General features: G+C 42.6%; 1 protein-coding gene and 1 long non-coding RNA gene across 2 annotated transcripts in view; one reads left to right on the forward strand and one right to left on the reverse strand.

Annotated features, from left to right (window-relative positions):
* The window catches only part of LOC118411795 (trichohyalin-like), a gene marked incomplete at its 5' end in the record, with an annotated part of 30187 nt that extends 24342 nt beyond the window's left edge, over positions 1 to 5845 (forward strand). The window contains 2 exon segments of the mRNA XM_035814285.1: positions 907 to 1137; positions 4584 to 5845. Coding sequence (XP_035670178.1) covers positions 907 to 1137; positions 4584 to 4650 — 298 coding nt within the window.
* On the reverse strand, positions 451 to 19923 carry LOC118411805. Its single transcript, XR_004830704.1, has 2 exons — positions 19461 to 19923; positions 451 to 1130 (listed from the first exon to the last, which is right to left on the reverse strand). It is a non-coding gene; the product is annotated as an uncharacterized LOC118411805 (long non-coding RNA).
* Positions 19924 to 22583: the final 2660 nt, after the last annotated feature.

Consider the following 22583-nt stretch of genomic DNA (forward strand, 5'->3'; position numbering starts at 1 on the left):
CAGCACAACTGGGCTTTCCGCAGCTATCAAGCTCAAAACAATGGGTTCATCCCAAAAACAAACAAGGGGGGAACATTTTTCTTCATCTTCATGCATGACTTGCCAGGCTGCCTCCATTCACACAATTGTTCTGTGATAGATGTAAAGAATGGAACATTTGCTGGGATTATAATGGCTTAGATAAAACTACCAAACAAAGAAAAGAATCTGCAGGTTCTTAGGATACCAGTTGGTAGTTAGTATTTGCAAATCTTTCTTCATTGAGTCATTGGTGCTGTCTCTGCTTCCTGATAACCTTAGTCCCTGAACCCTTTGAAGCTCAGAAGAAAAAAGACTTTGAAGCATGTCAAGGAGGTTGTTCTCAAGATACAATTGTCGAGATCTGACATTAGTAAGCAGCCTCTGACAAAAAATAATGGTACTGATAATCCCACTACAATGATTACTTCATTCATTTTCCTTTCATACCTTTATTCTCGTGATTATCTATAAATGATACCCCAACGTGGATCAGATATACTACTAGCATTTGGGAAATCCTGCATACATGTACATGTACATCTTTGGTGTTTACTAGATGATCAAGTTGGGATTGCTCTGAGTCTGCACAGCTAACTGTACTGAAATAAACTGAACCTACATGTAGAATAGAATTTTGATTGCAACCATGTGCAATGCTTTACTTAATGCTGGTAGTCTTGCTAAGTTGAACTCAGCTTGCTATCAGTTCCTGTTTCCATGAGTTCAGAATGCATAAATCTGTTTGAAGACAAAATATAGTAAAGCATTTCATATCAAATGTACATGTGGGTCCTTAAGCAGCATATATGCTGTTTGTGTGTTGTTCCGTGGTTGAATGATACTGGTACTTGTTCCTGACAATCCTGAACCTTTCCTCCTCTCCAGCCTGCACAAGTCTCTGTCGCAGGAAGCCAGCATGCGCGAGCAGTTCAACAACACGCTGAACGTGGTGGAGGACCAGCTGGCACAGCGGGACACCATCGTGATGCAGACACACCGGTACAGCGAGGAGCTGGCGCTGCAGCTGAAGGGCGTGCTGGAGGAGCGAGGCTCGCTGGAGGCACAGCTGCAACAGGCACGGCAGGGGCAGCAGGAGGCACAGGACAGGGCTGAAAAGTAAGAACATTAACATGAAGTCAAATCATAGGTGGGACTGGTTAGGCCTTTGTCACATGTCAGACCGGGGTCTGGCCGGGCAGCTTACGGGAACAAAATGTATGATATAAAAGACATAAAAAGAATAGTCGTGGGCATTATTTGTGTATATTTTTACGTATACATTTCTATTTTTCATTTCCACAGACAGCCTGGCCAGGCCCCAGTTTGTGACATTAGCCTTAACTGTAGCAGTACAATCTATGCTGCCCAACTAACCAGTATTTATTTTTTGGTACAGTACATGTATGTTGTTTCACTGAAAAGCTACTTAAGTAGTAGGAAAGAAATACATCATTTACTTCATGCAATGCAACACAGTTAATGAACCCCAATAAAAACGGAAAACACATTATCAACTCTATCTAAGAGAAGTGCTTGAAACTGTCGAGGCACATCCCAATATTTGGTTCATGTAGCTTTGTTGTTAGTTTTTGAGCTGCCTCCACAGTAAGGGTTATGAACCCTGTCAAACACTCCTGTGTGCTTCCTGACAAGCAGGGAACACCTCTGTGGACAAACACATCACTGCCTGTCAGCACCACTCGGTCCTCTCCCACCAGATATGGACCACGGATACCAGCCTGGAATAGTCCGGTTAGGAGTGGCTCATCACAAGGCCATGAGAAAAGTCTAATTCTGGGAAGGCTCCGTTACATCTTGCTGACAAAATCTTGTTAATGTACAAAAAAAGATACATTCATACTCACAGCTCATTGAATGGGCCAAATTTGACCGGTTGATGATATGTAAGCAGTTTTTTTAAACTGAAGTTCTCTGAGGACTCTCTGGTAGCTTTATCTTAACTATATCTTTACTAGGTGTTTTCCTGTACCATATACAGTTCAAGTTGCCATTATGGCTTTCCAAAATGCTGATGTGAGTATAGAGGGCAAAGGTCTGACTTGGGAAGGTAAATGTAGTAAAAATAGAGCATCCTGCGTCACCGTGCCTGCATCATCAAAAGCATTATCTACTGCCAATACATGTATGTGTTGCTTGCTTTCTACATACTTGCTCAGGAGAAATACTGAAAAAGTTCTCAGCTTAAGGTGTTCAAGGGTTCTGGCTATCTAGTTTTCTATCTGTTTGGGCTAATAGAACAGTAGAATATTAGGTTGTCAACCTTGAAACTGCTACATCATTAGGTTCTTGTAAAATCTTGTAGCCACTACTAATTAATCATACCGTTCCACTTGGATTGAGTTTGATATGTGTGCAGTTTAAATTTGAATAGCCAAACATTCAAACTGAAGATAAGAACTTCTCATCGAAAAATCCCTTTGTAAATTTCTGCCTCTTAACACTGCAATGTGTGATAAAGATCTGTGTGTGTATGATAGCCCAAAAGGATACTACTAAAGAGGGCCTTTATTCTGCAACGTCATGAAGGTGAAGGAAAGCTATATTTCCCTGTAGTGTGATGCCTTTACTATAGTATAGTAAGTAACCACAGTCAAGCCTTAAGGTGATAAGGTCATCTGCAGACAACATTTGTCTTCTTAAACAACTTTACCGAGTAAGCAGTCGCAGCAGAAAGTAAAGGGATTTGATGTTTAGTCGTACATATTGTAACAAGAAAAGAACATGTCGGTACAGTTTACTTGAGCGCAGTTGACTCAAACGTAGGATAACTTTCACGATTGAGATTGATCTGCGAAGGCTTCGGAAAACACGAGCCCAGGCGCTATGTTGTGCCACACCGACATTACATCTGGGGTGTGAGAAAACCTCAAGGCTGACAAAGCTGTCTGCAGTTAACAATGTTCACCCCGACATGCTTCTCTCAGTCTTGTGAACCTTTGTAAGTGTCCCTAAAATGAGAAATGAGACAAATTCTTTGCTGGGTGTGCATTTGGCACCTCCGTGGTACATGCCCTTGGAACATCTGAAGTAATTTTCTCTGGAATCTCGCGTACAAGACGTTCATCAGAATGGGCTCAGAACACGCCTCGTCATGGCAACTAATGAGGCCGGCAGATTCCTAAGGGAGACAAAATGTCTGTGGCATCCCGTTGCGTGCTGACCCAACATGGCTTGTGTTTCTTGGTAACATCTCACCCCGGTGCCAGCCCGCCAGCTTGGCTCCCTGTCAGCAGAAGGTCCAGCCGTGTGTGCCCACACACCAGGGTGCAAACACTGCCGCCACCAGCGCACGGTCTCATCAGCGGAAACCCTGCATTCCTGCTCCCAAACATGACTTTGGTCCAGCTATTTCACATTTTTGTGCCAAAGCAGGACTTCAAACAGTGCTGTTAAAACTTCTAGTTTCACTTCTTTTTTGTTATAACCCTTGGGCAGAGGCACTGAATTATCTACACTGCTGCATCCCCCATAGTACTTGCTACGTACAGCATGTACCACGTTAAAGTGCACTCTAAAACAGTGGATATGGTAGTGACCAGTACATGGCAGCCCAGACTGACCAACAGGGTGACTCGGAGGTCACCTGGCAACAGGGCCAAGATGCGATAGACACCGAATCCGTCCGCTGTCGGGAAAGTAACGGAGAATGTGGTTAAATTGGTTTGTTTGAGACGCGGATATCGTGGCCATATGGTTGGGAAGTGACTAATGGCTCAGTATGGGGAACTGTTTTGAATCGATCATTCGAGTTTGGACTCACGGGTCAATTAGAGTTTGCCCAGTTTGCAAAAGACAAGTGCCCATTGCCATCAAACATGCTACCATATTCATTCCCATGAAAAATACTCTGTCCAAAATGCCGCAGCACATGTAATAAATGAATAGCTACCACCAGGTTTTTTGTTTAAGATGCAACACGAGTCCATTTTTCTAGCTTTGCGGAGCTTAAGTTTTCCCTAATGAGCAATATGTAAAGGTTGCATAACAAGTCTGCTCAGCACAAGTTTGGTGAACTTGTCATTAACAGAATTTAATCAAGATGTTTATATAAATCACTAATCTGAACGATAATGTTAGTGTTTTTCAGCCCTGGAATACCGTAGTGGTTCAGGTTATTCAAAATTCTAATAGAACAAATTTGACCATGCCAAAGTATTACAGAAAGTTACCAATGCACCCATTCACATGTACTAGTTGATAACGTGTTCATTTAATTGAGTCTGATAGTGCCATGCAAACAAAAGGAAAGCAACGGCTGTAATTCACCACTTTGTCTCTAGCACATTTACAACGAAACTAATAAGAGAAACATAATACATTGTTTTTATCAACTCTACTCTCTACTTCACAGACTCAAGTGCAGACTTGGTTTCTTTCAAATGCAGTATGTTAAGATGCTAGAGGTTTTATATCTGTAGATACTTTCAGCATTTTCAGGAGTCTATGATAATATTCGATTTTTGTCAGACTATTATGTGCAATAGAAAGGTAACAGGAAATATTGTCTAACTCTTTTTTTTCTTCATTTTTTTCCACCCCAGATTAGAAAGACTTGTGAATGTGCTGAGAAAGAAGATCAGTGGTGGAGTTGTGAAGACTGTCAACTGAGATCACCACACGAGGTTCAGCCTGTTACAGTTTCACACATATTGGGACCAGCAGCTGGAAAAAGAGTGGAGCCAAGAGAAGTTGTTCAGGAAAATGGGACCAACGTTGCAATACCAGACACATGGAAAGGTTCTGCCATGTCTTTCCTTGAACTCATTCTAAGAAATGGATGGAATTTGCTTGTGTAACAGTGGATAACAGACAGCTTGGATCATCCATCAGCATCAAGACGTGTTTCTGAGAAGCAGCCCTGCGCATAGGCCATATTTGTGTAGGCAGTCCAGGAGATCACATTTACCCCTCATAGTCCATTGTACAACTGTACTGGACTTGTGAGACCAGGTTTCTTAACAAATGGCATTTTCTAAAATGTTTGTGTCATTTAAGAACCAAGCAGGTGGACTAGTGCAGTATTAGGAAGCAGAGGAACATTATTTGTTAAACATTACATGTAAATCATTTTGAGGAAGTATGACTTTAGTAGTAGGAGTGTTGAATCATAAAATGTTGATCATTATCTATATTGTATCAGACGTTAGAAGCCTAGCGTAAATTACTATAATCAATCATGGTAATGTTCCGGCCAATTTTATACTTTTGTATACACATTGTATTTTATTGTAGAAAGTTTGTGAAGTGTATAGAAGAGAATGGGCGAGGTACCATACTGTTTGTGCCAGCTGGTAATTAAGTTAATGGTCTTTGATGTGAGAGTTCATGAGATGAGTTTATAGCTGTAATGATGATGGGGCTGTGAGCAGTGGAGATGCCTGTAAACACACTAATGCTCTAATTCTAGACTGAACGTCAACAGCGCGGGCCTGGCACCACACTGAGGAAGGAGAAGCGGAAGTTAGCGGTGACATAAGCGCTGTGTGCTGCCTGGAGTTTTATACTGGCGAGACTTAGGACCAGTATTAACTACGTGTGTGTCCGGCACCCAAATCCTTCCTTCCTCAAACAGTGGGTGGAGTGAGAGTGGTTGTGGGGTGGGTGTTGCCTGCAGGTGTGAGGTTTACCTGTACAGGTGTACCTCTCCTCCCCGTACCGGGGCCAGAGGTGACCCGCGGGCATGGCGACAGGACGGGCCGCGCTGTAGACAGCCGGATGATTGATTGGGAAGGAATTTGCCCGCCCCATATTATCAAGGACAGCTTATCAGTGTTCAAACAATAAAGGTAAATGAAGTCTTTTACCTGTGCGCTGTTTTCCATTATTGCTGTTAATGTTCAACCACGTCTTTACACTGGGTAAACTCCGGCGTCATTTTGTTATTGATTGTGATAGTCCAGTGTACACCCCTGTAGCAGCCTAAGGTATATATGCTGTATAGCTAAGCCCTCTTGACATTTGTGCAGGGTTATATTTAGTTTGGTTTGCAGCAAACTTAAACCATCTAAGACGGTGGTTAAGAAATATTTTCCCCGCAGAAGAACATGGTGATGGGCATACATCCTGGCCGGGCGACAGCAGTTTTCTGTAACCCTACTGTTCACTTGACTCACATTATGTTGGTACATTTGATGAGATGACCAAACATGCTCTCCTGTCTCAGTTTGCCTTGGGGTCTGTCTTGCTCTGAGCCAACATGGGAGTCAACACCCCATGTTTGGGCAAGTTCCCCTGCAAACAGCCTTTAGCCAAAAAATTATCAAAACAATAATTTATATATATTGACTCTGCCCAAGCAGTGGAATTGAATGAGATTGTAAGATGGATAAGGACCACAACATTTACTTTGTACCAACACTCCCTTTGCTACTACTCCCAGTACCTACGTATGCACGCTACTGAAGTACATAGCCAGTCGGCATGCTTAAGTGATATGCCACAAAAGTTGAAAGCTGTCAAACTCCAAACGGTCGAATTGCCTGAGTTGGCTGATTGTTATTATTGTGTTGCCGTCAACAAGAATTTGGTTTTCAAAAAATAACCTGAACGAATTCAACTCGCGATCAAGTTGTGGAATACAGGGAAAGACAAAAGAAAGTTTTCATTTTCAAAATACAAAATATGAGTTTGCTACTTTTGCATTCGCAACGGAATCCACTAGCATGAGTTAGAAATCCAAATATAACTTTTCTCAACACTTCGAGAAGAGCGAGAAGGGTAACGTATATTTAGTTCTTGAACAACATACTAACAAGCCATGGCTAACAATAGACTGTATAACTTGTGCGTCAGGTGTATAAGAGAAGTGTATGTTGAGAAGACAGCTTACAGCGGAGGCAAACGCCATTGCGTGAACACAACGCTTACAAGCAACAGAAACAACTGAAGACAAGTCAATATACTTTGCACAGTTCGCTAGCTATCGACCACAGAAATAAAACCCCATTCTAGAAGCTGGAATTCGCATATTCCTGGAACTTGTATCCAACACTGCCCGTAAACTATTGAGGTATCTTAACGTTAGATTTAACATTATGTAAGTTATTCTTTCTCTACCGCATTTGAAACATGTAGAGCGCCCACTGCCCACCACATTAACTGTCGTGGTATACACTATATATATTAATATACAGCTGTACTGTAGATAACGTATGTTTTGCTAAGACCATGCGAAACTCAACCATTGCTTTATTTTGCTGAAACAACTCACAGTGACGAAAACTATTGGAAGAGTGTTGAGACACTTCTTGAGACAAATCTGTTCATTTCAACGTTTTGGGTATAGGCCGATGTTTTCACAAAATCCTGTTATGTCAAATTACTAACTTTGTTCTCTGAGTAAGATTTTATGAGTACCGCTTACCTGATCCACCTGCCTAACAAAATCATGGGATTAATGATGATAGAGATCTAACTTAAGTTATGCTTAGACATATTGATGATAGGTAAGTCCAAATTTCCGCGTACAAACAAAATATAAGTCAATTTTAAAGTCGTCTAATTTTTACCGTTGACTCACGTCGTGTTCATCGTGCGCTCCTTTATTTTAGGTTTTCCCAAAGCACATAGGTTAACAGCTCATACCGTGATACGTACAGCGGACTTATACAGCGGACTGCAATCCTGATCTTGAATTGAGCAGATTGCATGTAATCATTGTATTTTTGACGTCACATCAAAACTATGTAAAGCTGTGCTTTACGTAGTTACGATGTGACATTGTACGTCTGTGCTAGCACGGCTTTTACACTTCGATGAGTACGATACCCTGTTACCTCACTGCCTACCTTCAGATCTAGACATGCGCGCACATTTGGTAGTTTGTCAAACTTGTACTTATAAGAATTGACTCAAAGGAGGTGCTGTGGGATGTTTAACTTGAAAAAAAATAATTTTGCCGATTAACGGAAAAGCGCGCATCATTAAACGAATACGGTTGATGGGCACATGTTGAGTCTCCTTGATTCTAAGCCTATATACCCACAATGGATTGCAAAATTGTACATTCTTCTTTATCTTGCCGCTATTCGAATTGTGCCTGATAACCTATGATATTTGGATACGTTTAACCGTTCTATGGTCTACAATAAATAACCCGAGCTAGATTCAACTCCCAATTCGCCGTTAAGAATCACTATCGTTATTATTTCGGAATCAATCGAGGGAAAATTAGTGGCAGCAGTAAAGTTCGCTGAGGAATCCCATGTTTGTGTTCAACTTTGGCGATATATTCTCAACCTGTCTGCATGACGGGGCAATTGAAGAATGAATGTATTTTCCTCTTGACAGCCTGAAGGTTTGAACTGAAGAGCAGCTTTCCGCATTTGAACAACGCATAGAAATACCCGTCTTGTGAGCAACATAGCAAGTATCGCAAGTGACTATACCCCCTTTCCACTATAACGGCGCTCTCGCCGCGCTCTCTGCGACCTAAGAATTGACAGATCGCTCAACGAATTGTATAGAATAGAAACTAATCTTTTTACAGTTTGTATGTTTTTTTGTTTCCCCAGTCACACTATTACGTTTTGTATGATATACCCTGTGTGAAAGCGAAGGATACACATATCCTATGTAGGTCGCAGTGAGAGCGCAGCGCGATCGCCGTCTTGTGGAAAAGGTAAGGCAGTAGCAGTAGCAACTAACTGGAAATGATTTTGAATATTGCTGGTGAGTGGCAGCTTCTGGAACTATCTACAATTTGTTAACTATCAATAGGTATCTTTTTCGCAAGGCATTGGTTAGAGTTCTGTTATCTTGTCGTGGCAACATTAGCCTTAACCAGCTTCAATCACCAGGAAGAAAATTGAAATCGACTGAAATGAAAGTAGCGGTCCGCGGGTCGAATAGAATTATCGCTGTTTGTCTTCACATCCATGTAGGACCAATCAACAATCGCTACACTGTGAAGTCTTGGTGCTGAGTCATGTATTGCGTGAAACGTGTCATGACAACATTTTACCTCCCAATCCTTTTCTCTTTATTGCCCCCGTCATTGATAGATGGTGAGATTTGTTCTGAAGTGCCGATCTGTGGCATCCATCGTCTCGTGACAACTTCGGCATGTTTTTGAACTGCCCTGTAACACATTGTGTACTTGGCACCCCCAAACGATCCGTCCCATTCCTTTTTATTTCTTTATTTGTTTTCAATTAGTCGGCCATCGTTCATTTCCTCCAGCGTGCTGGGTCCCAGCAGATGTTGTGCGAGTGGCTGGCGGGGGGAAGCACGGCGCTGTTCCGCACGTGTGGGTGATAATCCCGCCCGTTAACCAACAAAGCTCCGGGAGAGCACAGAGAACTCTCCTGGGTGGCTCCCAGGCGTGGGGCGCTCAATACAAGCTCATCGCCAACATCATCTACTGTATCAAGACATCTCTTGTTTAGCACGGGGACAAACAAGACTGCAAGAACAACAAAGGAAGAAGCGCACAAAGCGAAAAACAAAACACACAGCAAAACATAATAAGTATCCTTTGTGGAGATGTCGGCAGAATGCCTCACACCTGCTTTTGGTACATGCACAGGTGAGACCAAGCAGCACTGCCAGCAGGGAACTCTGATTAGAGTTTACAAAACGTACATACCACCAATCAACATCCTTAATTTGAAGAAATATCTGGTCATCAATTTTAATGATGAAAACCAAGGATTGTTTCATAACTTTGATACTTTGAGACGAGACCTTGATTGATTAGTAGTTGATGGCAGCAATGAAATCGATGTTTGACAACTTTCGTACATGATACATCCACACTTCTTGTGCAGTGACCGTACTACAGGATTCCCGAATCTAGTGTTCATAACTGGTGTAATATAAGGATTAATGATAAGGAAATAAAAACTTTCTCTCGCTGTCGATATCATAGGAAACGTGCATGCCGAGAGTGCGGCTGGATACATTAATTTCCAGTATTGTGCGGCCTGTCATCTTACTTACGCTTCCATGATACTAAGCGCCGAGTGCCCAATAAAAGCAAATTTTAATCATCTTAGCTTTGATCGATTTTAATGTCCCTCTCAATCAAATCATTACCCAATTACCTTTGCCCAGACCCCAATATAACCACCACAGAGGTGACTGGAAAGTATTCCGGCGTCTCCGCCAGACTTCTAGCCGGTATTAATCTACCGTATTGGAGCGCGATCGTCTGTTACTTTTGGGCTTTCCTCCTCACACAGTGGCGAGGAAGACGCATGAAAAACTTATCTACTTTCGTTGGCAATAGCCATACAGGTAATGCAAGGAGTCCGGGGGGCGGGTGAATGTTCTTCCTGGGTAAGGTGAGAAGATGATGATTTAGCGCCACTAGGCAGTGTAAGATGTCCGTAGGTTTGTACTTGTCAGTTCGGTATGCGGATTAGGGGTCCCGAGCCTAATCACCCGTGCCATTCTTGTGTGGAAAGAGGCGTGGTGTTGGTCAGGGTGCACACACGTGCGCTCTGCGAGGAGACAGAGGGGGGAGGTATCTGATAATACCTGGGACCTCCACTGAGAAAGAGTTATATAACCCAAAATAACCCCTATACATTCAGGAGCATATATACAAGGAGAAGTTGGTCCAGCAGGTTGTTGGGTGCAATTACACATCAACAATGCAACCTATATTCAGAAACTATAAGTAGTTCTTATGGGTTCGTCATTTTGGACCTTGAGGTTTAGTAGCTAAATGCTACCTGCCCACGTTTAGTACCACTGTCATAGGGTTCACACCTGCACCATCTGTCTCCACCTGAAAGTCTCCCATGCCCAGATATGAGAGTCCGTATGACCGCACACGGTTATCACCCACGTGTGCTTCATCCCTACGTTAATCACCGGGATGTGAGATGACCCGACCCGCGGGGATCAGAGGCGAGCCCGAACCAGACGACACCGCGGGATGAGATGAGTTTCCCGCCTCCCGTTTGCTCAGGGCTGGTGGGTCATTATCACCTCCGTCCGCTCCGGACACCAACTGGGTCGCCCGTGGTTTAGGAAATTAGCATATTCAATATTTTCTGAAATCCAATCGGGCCACGGGAGTACATAAGCGGAGCTACTGTCAGCACGGCGCGGGTACCGCTACTTTTTTCACCGCCATACTGAACTGCTTATATTTTGTTTCAACGTGATGGCCAGTTTCTGCTTATCGGAAAACAACATTAGAAGTTGAGCTGTTTGCCACAGTAATTAAACCCGGTGCTTCTCAGAATAAAAAAACTGTCTTTTGACGGGAACATTTAGAGTGGTTTTAAATTAGTCCCGAAGAGTTCAAACATCGCTCTATACTTTTATCTTCAAATAAAATCAACCAATTGTTGAACTCTTATATCAGCGTCCGAAATCATTTTTATTTCTGTGTCAATTCTTATATGTTTTCATCTAGGAATTTTCAGCTGACTTGTGTCTATTCTGATTTCAAACACTGTTCACGCATTGGGCTTTTACTTTGGCATGAGCGAACTATTGCGTTAAAAAATCACTAGTGTAATTTTATTTTCAACAATTTCAAACCTCGAGTCTTTCGCTATCATAGAACAATAAACACCATCCACACCTTTCGTCCCTGCGTCATATACATTCATATTTACCATGTGCGCTAGTCATGATGACGTCCTTCCCAATCAATCATCGTCTCTGAAATAACACTTTTAATCAATATGATATCGTCAGCGATAGCATCCTCTCTAACTACCGACAAATAATTGCAGTTCTATTATCAAAGGACCTATATTTCAAGCGGACAAAGACCGCTATGTTTTGACGGTTACACAGTATAATTACGATATTGCGCCTAGGCCTCTATCTCTGAGCCTCTTTTCTGCCGCATGTCATGGGAACTCAACATATGAACAGTGACGTCCATTCTATGACTGATGTATTTGAATATCTCAGCGAAAATTACAAACGAAATTTGTGATGCGATCATCACAACGGTCATTTTGTTGTCGCTATAAAAATGTTCAGATGATATTGTTAGAGTTTTGATGGGCACCAGTTATCTGGATCAGTTTTAATACGCTTTAATATAGCGCTGCATTGTACATATGCTTTTGTCGTGTCAATAAAGATTTGTATAAAGATTTGTATATATTGTACTTTTCTAAATTCTGTAGTGCTATTATCTGACGTAATGACTTTATTTCAATTCCACATTCTCTATTCGATAACTTGTCGTTGATTACCTTTTTTAAGTCTACAAACGATACAGGTATTTAATGAACCAATGGCCTGCCTTGGGTTTACCTTCCTGGTAGCATTTATCACTTCGGTTGTCAACTTTGTTTGAATGGCTTAGATGGAGCTTCGCGACTTTTCTTCTATCTTTGTCTGAGTTGAAGAACTTTACCCATGTCTAAGGAATTCCCAGGAAAGGCATTTCAGAGTGTCCGGACAACCGTGCTGGTACGGAGGAATGTTTTTCACACTTCTAGTCCGTCGTTTCCGCTCAGCGCTCAGCGGAAATCCGCTGCTGTCACCCACACCTAAGTGGCACAAGAGTAGCGGCCTCCAAAATGTGTTACGGAGGTGCATGGGCGTGCACAGAAGGGACATGACGCACGCGACCAGCTTCCTGGCCGGTCTATGATTAACCATTAGGACAGACGTCGTCGGTAACGTTCCCAAAACTATAGCTAGAAGGCTGATGTAATCATAACATGTTTAGTGCTACCTATAATAAAAGCATTTGTATAAGAGGGAATAAGGAAATACTTTGTGGCTTCTCACGATTAAATGTCGTTGCAAAGAGGTTATATAGACAAGGTCGTTGCAAGTAACCATTGTTTCGTTTTTACCTTTCCTGCACTTTCTTTTATTATAATCTTCACCTGCAGTCTGGAACAACGACATCTGGCGGCGACAACAGGTCACCTGTCATCAACCTGTTTTGACAGAGATAACGATTATATATAAGAACTGAGACAAGACTGCCATCCTGATGAAAACATAATCGAAGACAGAAATAAAAATTCTTGCTCACTGGATTACAAAAGACCGAAGGGTTGCGCTTTATGACATCTTCTCCAGTCATCTGTTCTAGATGAAAAATGTATCAAAAAATATTTCAAACTGTAATGATTTGAATCTCGTCCAAAAAACATAGTTGAAAGACGTCAACAATAAATTTTGACTCCGAGAAAGCACCGCAAAAGCTTTGCTATTCTATGTTTCGTGACACCTATGCTGACCTTCAATATGTATTGCTATCAGAATAACTGTCGTGTTCTGAGTCATCTTTCCTGTCAAATTCACACCAAAATCTTGGTGACCAGCAGCTTCATGTAGCAAGCCTCTGCCAAGCTGGTATGTTACACCGAAGGGCGGTTATATCCGCTATATGAATACAGATACAGAAGCTCCACGTGTTACTGAGAAAATAATACTACTATAGACATTGGCCAAATACTGAAATAGATAGATAACACACCAGAAGAGCCACCAACTGTAACTTTTTGCCCGGCTAACTTCTCCGCTGTGTTATCTGTCTTTTGGCCAATTTCTGCCATTTTTCCATCGACACGTGGAGCCTGGTAGAGGCTAAGCGACACAGTTCAGATAAAGTTATAACAAGTTGCCTATTGCCGCTCCGCTCTGTAACCCTATAAGAGTCGCCATAAATACTGGAGTACAAGGCTAACAACCTCAGAACTGTATCAAATGTAGGTCAATTCCTTCTCCCAGTTTGCACATCTCATCACAAAGTCTATATGACTTCGGCCAAGTCAACGGCCATTAAAGGCGGCCCTCGAGATATCCAGATATCCCGAGCAAATGTACCTATTCACGTTGTCGTCCCAACCAAACACATAAACTCACTGCCGGGGTCTATTTTAAGGCCACACCGTCGCTATTTGTTGTGTAGAGTAGTCTGGGTAAAGAACGTTTCTTTCTAGTTATTTGCTCGTTTAGATTATTCAAATTAACGGTTTTCTTGGCTACAAACTCTGCATGTTTTTCCTGCGTGCGTGTCAATTCCATTGTTCCGTCAACAAAATTGCTGATGATTTTGCAGGCACGTATTTTTATCGCGCGAGCAATGTCTATTAGCTTTATGATAATTAATGATCCCGATCTTGACAAATGTGATACGTGCTTCCAGGCTCGTGTGAAGTATGGATTAATATATGCGTCACAGACATGGGTATATTGCATAATAACAACTGGGCATCTTTTTTTCAAACTCCAGAAAGCAATAAGTTGCGCTTGGTGTATACTTTAGTTGCAATGTCTTTATCTAAACATTGGCGTGTTGTTTTCTTCGAAGTTCCAACATCTATGATTTCTTTCGCTGACTACATTGTCAATCGACCAAGCTTATAAATAATGTCGAGCATGCGTGCTACACATGTGTTCTCTGTTTCATTCTAAACAGTCGAGTTAATGTTATCATGATCCCCGCAGTCAAAGTTAAGGCTTTAGCCGATAAAATACTAGTAGTCGTTATAATTTCTTAACGAAAAATTTTGAATTCCAAATTAAAACTGTTCGTGAATGATCATGGGTCGATAAATCGATACCCTTTTGATTGGGAGCAATTGCCGCGCCATTTACTTTTTAACATTTTTAACATTTTACACACTGACCGTTCCAAAAGCATTGAAACAGCTTATTACAAACCACAACCCCCTCTCCGCCCATCTCTACCACTCCATCAGCACATACACTTTTATGGTAATGAAACTCTGTTTCTTGTTTTGTAGTTTTTCAGGTATGCCGTCTTATATACAACGGGAACTACCATAAAAGTTATTTTCTGTCCTATCAATGACCAAATTATGAAAGCCTGTAAAGGGAAGCAACCGAGAAATCCAGGTGCCAGTCATATCAGGTGAAACAAAGGGAAACTTCCCGCTGTTCAGGACAACAGGTGAGTTGGGATGAAGAGATAGTTGCGTTGATAAGGAGGGAGCTGGGTAAGATAAGGTGTGGGGACGGCAGGAGCCTGATAAAGGCAGGGTGTCGGGTGTCGCTTGAGTGCCTTTGATGTAACGGTGCCTGCCAGTGTAAATGATAGCGCCAAATGCCAGGCTGACCTCGCTCTGACCCCACGTACAGGTAGGAGGCGTCAGCACAGGTATGTAGGTACCTGGCACTTTGGGGTCGGCGCGGAGCCGCCAGGTGGGACGTACGTTATTGGAACGTGATCAAAGTGGAGACTGGTGGAGCCGGGCTGGCAGCTCTCAGGGGAATAAATGACCGCTGTAACCTTGGGTCCGCACCGCGGTACAAAACACCTGAAGAATATACAGGTGTCAATAACACCTCCGAGGATTTGGTAACCTCGTAGTGTTCTATGTTAACGTATTGCAAATAAAACTGTGAGAATATCAAGAAAGGTCACGGCAACTGTTTATCACAAAATATGGGACATCGCGACAGGGTATATGGATCAATATCTCTGTCTCATAGAGTTCCGAGCACGGACTAACGCCATTGATGTTGGTCATATTTTTGTATATGATTGTTGATTCATTTTGCTTCAGCTTTAGCTGACGTCTGAATTATGATTGTATTTTAAGTCATAACACTTGAGGGATGCACGATGGGCAAAGAGAAACCAATGTGCATGTTTCTTGATTTTGCCATTGTCCCGTATGTATGAATGTGCACTCGTACAATAAACAATAAATAATCATTGCCGTTATCCAACGTTTACCTCAACAATTTGATCAGGACTCAGTCTGCTCCTACCGATTTTCTACATGCACATGGAGTATAGTTGAATGCATAGATATCGGTATTACTATTCTTATTGTTATTATCTTAACCTAAAGTTTACAGATAACCTAACACTACAGGCCACATAGCAGCTACATTTGATATAAGACCCAATATGGCTACGGTCATATTTCCAAACCGGAGCCCGAGCGGGCAGCTTTCGGGAACGAAACGTTTAATATAAAAGACAACAAAACACACAGAAAATTTGGGAACGTGACTGTAGCATATGTTCAACCCGATCTAATGTAAGATTTACTAGATGTAAGATTTACCAACACGTTCAGCTTTGCTGTGTTCTATTCATTTTGTCTAAAATCGAAATGTAACGATAAAGACATATAACAATAACTAGCAAACAATATTCACCATGCATTTCTAATTTTTCATAATTCTGAAGCAATCGCACGTGACGTGTTTACCAAAAATAGCGTTTCCGGCTGGCCAGTGCTGAGAAAATGCCGTATGTTGTAACATGTTAGCACCGCTGATATGTCACTAGACAATCAGTCTTCAAATTCTTGCCTTGCTTGGTCATGTTTATTCTACATGCGTCATTCATCGTAGTCATGTTTATCCATGTGACGGCACTAAGCCTAGATGTCATTATAATTGTCATTAATATTTCTATGAATGATAAGGGTGGTAGCAACCTTCCATGTAAGTGTTTTGCATATCATCGCTCAGTTATTTTGTCATAGTAATGTGTCTAGTATGGTTCCCATCTCATCTTCGCTGTGCCGGGGTACAACAGTATTCAGTACACATGCTAAGTAGTTCCGGAAAATTTCCACAATAATCAGAGATCAATTTAATCAGCAAATTCGTTTAATTAAGTACGACATACAGCCAACGAAAGTATCCGCGCTAGCATGTTTTCCCCGAATGTGTACCATTGCACAGGGCTATTAATTGAACGGGGTTAAAGCCCAGCCAGTCATGCAAAAATATAAATAAACAAGCTGCTTGTCTACATGGGGAGCATTTGTAAGTATTTTCTATATGACATGTTCCTTTCATGAAATATATCTGGATTTAATCATCCGTTTTAAAAGTAGCAGTCGTTGTATTGTTACGCGAAGTCTCCTAGATCAGTGTAAAATTTTGACCGCAGCACTGAAATTTGTTGATTGTTCGTTACGAGTAGGTAACTAAATTCTGTTGAACTGCGTGTGCGGAGTTCTCTCTATGTAGACACCATTAATACATATCATGTAACGTGATCAAATATTCGTCATAAAACGGACTAGACAGGGGCCAGTGAGAATGAATGAGTGAACTGACCTTCAGGAGTGGTCGCTATTGTCGGGAATGGCCGCTCTTTTCACACCTAAGGCCAGATAGTTTTCATTTGGATTGACACAGGACAATATATGGCAGTGGTTGTATACGATATGACCGTGGTTGTGTGCTGAGTAAAAATCAACAAAGCCAACACCGAGTTAAGCAATTGAATCTCGTGTTTATTAGTTGAGTTTAGTAGACTTAAACAATCAAACAGCGGGAATTACGAAGAACTTTCTGTTGGACGGTCTATCAGACGGTATACGTCTTAAGTATCGAGTGCTGCTGTGTGCAGAAATCGGATGTTTTCCTACCTTATCCTGCGTCAACATACACACCTACGTTTTTCAAGTTCGATGTACCCTTTACACAAGCCACATGCTTTACATACATGGTTAAACCTTGGCTAAGTGTTTGTCCACAACAAATATTATGGGTTTTGAATGGGCTCCACGGCACATTACACAGGTACGCTACACCCCACCCTCCTCACAACACGGCAAAAACGTCCGGAATCCCCTCAGCACAAGAAACTGGTAACCGTATTCCCCTTCACAGGGAAAAACGGAAAATTTATGGCGATGTTTACAAGTCCAAGCTTCCGATACTACTTAGGATGGCGCCATTTTTATGACACATTTACACCCAGACATTTTGTGGCTGTGACTCAGCCAGCACCAATCGTTCATTTACGGCTCAAAACTCTCCCTAGTTCCTAACAACGAAATTACGCTTTCCAAATAGCTATTTTATGTTCTTCCATAGACAGTTCAAGTTATAATTTCTAAGTCTATATGATGACTATATAGAAAGATACTCATCACTGTGGACTGACTGAGAGAGCAAATTTGGTTCTATTTGTTGCATACACAACAAATTAATATTATTCCATACACAACAACTGGTATCAAAACCTTGCAGCTCATGTAATGAGTCTTTGGTTATTAATATAGGGACGTTAATTTATATGTATATATGTATATATGAAATAGAAACGCTAAGCACCACCGGTATATGATTAGCTTGGGTATATTCATCTTATGTTAAAGTACACAGAAACGTTGTTGCACAAACTGAGTATATTGCATGGATGTTGTATATATTCTATGATATCTGCTTCAATAGTAATCCGTTTGGTGCGCATTTTCATTATCTACGTTTCGTTACTGATTGATTCATTTAGTTTGTACAGTAACGCTCGTCTGGCTATACACTCGTTATATGTTTCTAAACGTACACTGCTAAATATTACATTTGCTGTGTTCCTGTCAACATCGTCAAAAAGTTTGTCACCGATGTGTTCTTAATCTAGATCATGCACAAAAGTTGCTGCTTCCCGTTCTGTTTCCTGTTTCGTTTGCCATCAAGTTTAATCGAATATGTCGCTCCCTCACTTAATTCTCAATTATGGCGGCAAGATTTCATCAGCATCGAATAAGCTGTGCAAAATCACGATCTCGAACGAACAAAGAGCCCCATCGCCAGCCCTGCTTTAATTATACATGCCATAATTTAGTCAGCTTTCCACACGGGCCAGCTGCCGCTGTAGTAATTCCCTTCACCATTTGATTATTCGCACAAAACAAGTGTCTGATGTGATATCTTGATTCCTCTAAGGTACTGAGCAGTGTGATATTTTCAACAGTCTCTCACGTTCTCAATTCTTCCCCGTTCTCTTGTCTTTCCGTCCGTCAGGACGCTTCAACATGATGCAGTAGTGATTGAATTTGTGGACAGTTATTAAATGTTCCTTAATTGATGCGGTTTCCGCAAGAATTCGTTTCTATCATAAACCAACATCTCCCTGTGGGCCATGACTGGGAGTGTTTGTGGCGGGCGTGTTGAGGAAGGGCCCAAGGCCACCCCACGGAGCGCTCGAGAGGAAGGTACAGCGATAAATCTGGTTAATTTTCTACCTCCACCCGCACCCACTATTTTGTACGATCAATACCCAGCTTCGGTCGGCCAGGGTTCATATTTGCACAAGTGTCGGACAAATATGCCGTACTTATGTTGCCAAGGTAGTTGATGGGCCGACGGCAAGTAGTTACATCTGTTGTGCTGGAAGGGCTGAAACGGGCCGACTTTCCATGGCTACCCCAGCTCGGGGTGAAGCAGCTTTTCTCCGCTGAATTCCCCTCTCGCTACTTTTCACCGGCTTGAAGGCTCTACGGCCCTCTTCTGCCGGGTTTTATTTAGCGGCCAGGAGCATGTGATGCAGGCTGTGCAAACAGCCGGGCCCTGGGCTGCTGTGAGATCGTGAGGAAACAGAAAAGCGGCCCTCCCATGGCCCGACATATCCCTGCCGCCGCCATTAGCTAACTGCCTTGGCACCAATCTGTCACTCGCCTTGTTCAAGACATGTCATTCAAGAATGACGATTCCTACAGTTTACAATATCTACATAAATCTTAAGATCTACTTTAGCTTACCTAAGGTAGCGAACACTGTCGCTTGTCCACGTCTCTTCTCCCAGAGAAGCCCCACACAGCTCAAACCGTCATCCTTTCGTTGCTTTCTGGAGGAGTTTTCGTCGAAGTTCTTCTTTTCCACTTTTTACATTAAAGGTGTGGTACATGTATCTTCGCAGATCTCCATAACAATATTTCAGTTAAGCAGTGAAACCCCTCAGCCACCTACACCTTGACCCTCGCGGCCCTTAAGGGGAAGTTGGGCGCTGTTTGGCTCCTCCTGAAGGTCTTAAGTCCCGGGCGTGTGGGAAGACCGGTCCGGATCCTCCGGGACCGGGCGGTGCGGGCCGGTCGGTGCGGGCCGGGCAGGAGATGTACATGGCCCCCGCCGCCCTGCCATTTTGTCTCCCCTCTGAACCTCGCGGAGAAACAACTAGCCCACCAAATCTAGTACTAATATTTAGCTCCTTACGCTCTAAAACAAATGAAACTGGCAACCCGTTATATATTACGTTTTTATTTGATCTGCTGTGTTAGTCTGTTGACTTTGGAGCAGAGCAAAACTTCCACTTGCACGCAACTTTCTCCTGTCGAGAAACAAGATACCAGCCACACAATATACTTGTAAAATAACGGCGACATGCATATGACCAAGGATCGACAAATATTTCCAAGTGGAGACCCTGAATTAGGGCCAAGGGAGAGAATTCTGCTTGTTCTGTAAACCTAGCTGGTCGGGGTGAAACCTTTTCTGTTTACTATCCTCTGGTAACGAGTTCAGCTGTAAGCAATACGATTGTTGGGTCCTTACATAGATACGTGAGAACATCGGTTCCTTAAGAGCCACGGGGAATATTAGAGGGCCATTTGGGACTTAACAAAGGAATTGTGATTTTTTCGTTGGTATATCGTATTTAGACTTCAGTAGGGGGGGGGGGGGGAGTGAGAGAGTGCATCGACCTCGTGATCGCTATTTGTTATTCTAAGCTTCCAGTTTTTATGCGGTTGTCCTACCATGGCTACCGATATAATGTCGACGCATCTCAATGGTTAAGGGACAATCTGGATGAATTTTCATGCTCGGCCGTCTCGACGTGTGTGTCCCGGACGGACGTTAAGCAACTTCGTAACCTGTTTAATTAGGTCTAAAATTCCTGCTTTTCATACATTTCTATTTATATAAATTTTGTCATTATGCTACATTTTGATCAGACAGGTATACGTGAAGTAGATAAAATGGTATTTGTATTTACACCTGGCAGTTAAACATGGTGATGGTGTGTTTTGATGCCTGATTGCTCTCCTGATTGATACGTAATGTGTTGTTTTCTTTCTCCCACGCAAACCTACACTTTTCAACACTTAGCGAGGTCGCGAAATGTCTACCTGATACCTTTCATGAAGGTAGGCCGGCCCTGACAGGGCCCCCTAGCCGGCTGGAACTGATAGCTGGAGTTTTCATCATCTCAGCTGACATGCCGCGGTGGTGACTAAGTGGTGTAAGTAGCTTCTTGGATGAGAAGGAGAAACAGAAAGCCGGTTTGAGACTCCTTCTAAGCTGAGACAGGCGTTGGTGATGCCATCTGATCGTGGCTAGTGTGGGTTGCCGAGGTAAAGGTTACATAGAGCGGTGTGGGGTGGCGACAGGCGTGTGCGGGGAGGGTGGGGTAGTCTTACCTGTGGCCAGAGAAGGTCGCACGGGCCAATGGCCAGGAGAGATTACAGCCCAGAAGCAAGGACGACTCCTTAACCCGGCCTTGGCACAAGTCTTGGGTATATTTATGATACGTCGACAATTCAATATATATATGCAATAATGCAATATCAAAAATCCTCAATCAGCTGGCTGCTATTTCTTTCCTTTCAAACCATATACAATTGGCAATAAATAGGTAAACATTATAAGACATACAACACACGAACCTACTTGTGTGACAAAAATGCCTCGTAAATATTTTCCACGTACACTGAGGCTCCGTGCTAACTCTCACACAATAAGGTGTCAGCATTAACTGCTTGCTAAATTTGACTTACCACCTTTTGCACTTCTTCCTTTTATCACATAGTCGACAATAAACAGCAGGACAGGGAGAGTATACTACATTCAGATCATGTTCGGGAAGTCGGAGTTAACAGCCCTTCGACAGGTATGCGGGACAAAGCACAAAGAACACAGCCAGCAGTCGAGTGGTCTTGTGCAGCCATGTTGGTGGTCCTGTGAATAAATGGACAGCCCTTCAGCTAGCCAGCAACCAACTTGTTGAGATTTCTCACTTTTCCCCCTGCTTATTCTGTTGTGTATTTTCTCTGAGCCGTGTGATTGGGAGAAATAGTGGGACCGATCTTTACGTGATTAGACATCCATATACAAGGACATGCGATGACAGAATGACAGACAGAATTGCTTCTTCTCTCGTCCAACAGTAGCCGGGACAACACTAGCTGTGCGCCTCTGACAATCTTAGTAACAACATCAGTCCACCGCTGGCAGCTGTAGCTTCTCCCAGTTTTAGTCCCCGTTACAAATGTCACAAGACCGTGAGCAGAGACACTGCCACAGGTCAGGCAAACAAAGACACACTGTTCTACACCACATCTAATATTCCTGTACTGTAGGTCCCAGTGATGACCAGATTCTTAATGCCGGGCTAGGAATGTCCACGGAATCTTTTGAAGCCAAGGAAGGCTCGTTCCATCCCACGAGAATTTTCTTCCAAATGGAAACTCTGATAGGACATCGCTGTAAATCTTGCGTGGGAAAGGGAACGGGAGTAATGAGGAGAGCTCTTCAGCCTCTGTTATGGGGAATGCGGTGAGATGCTAAGCCATCGACTTCTCATTCTCCTTTTAACTAACTGTAATGAAGAGGCGAACACACATTCATGAGTCGGGGTAGTTATAATCAGCAAGCATTGTACTGCTCATTTGGCCCATCAATTTCCCAATTCTCAGACAATTCCCACCAATTTGTAAGTTTGTGAAGTGATAATCGAGCCCAACACCCTTCCCATTGTCCTCCAATCGCCCACACAAAGGCAAGTCGTTCTCACCCCATGAGCGTGGAAAATACCTCACTTTTGTTGAGGAAAATAATTTGGGAAGAAAAAGAATGCCTGCTGCTAGCATGAAGACGTGACCTTCTCT

This window comes from Branchiostoma floridae, chromosome 1, assembly GCF_000003815.2.
Source record: "Branchiostoma floridae strain S238N-H82 chromosome 1, Bfl_VNyyK, whole genome shotgun sequence".
Taxonomy (NCBI): domain Eukaryota; kingdom Metazoa; phylum Chordata; class Leptocardii; order Amphioxiformes; family Branchiostomatidae; genus Branchiostoma; species Branchiostoma floridae.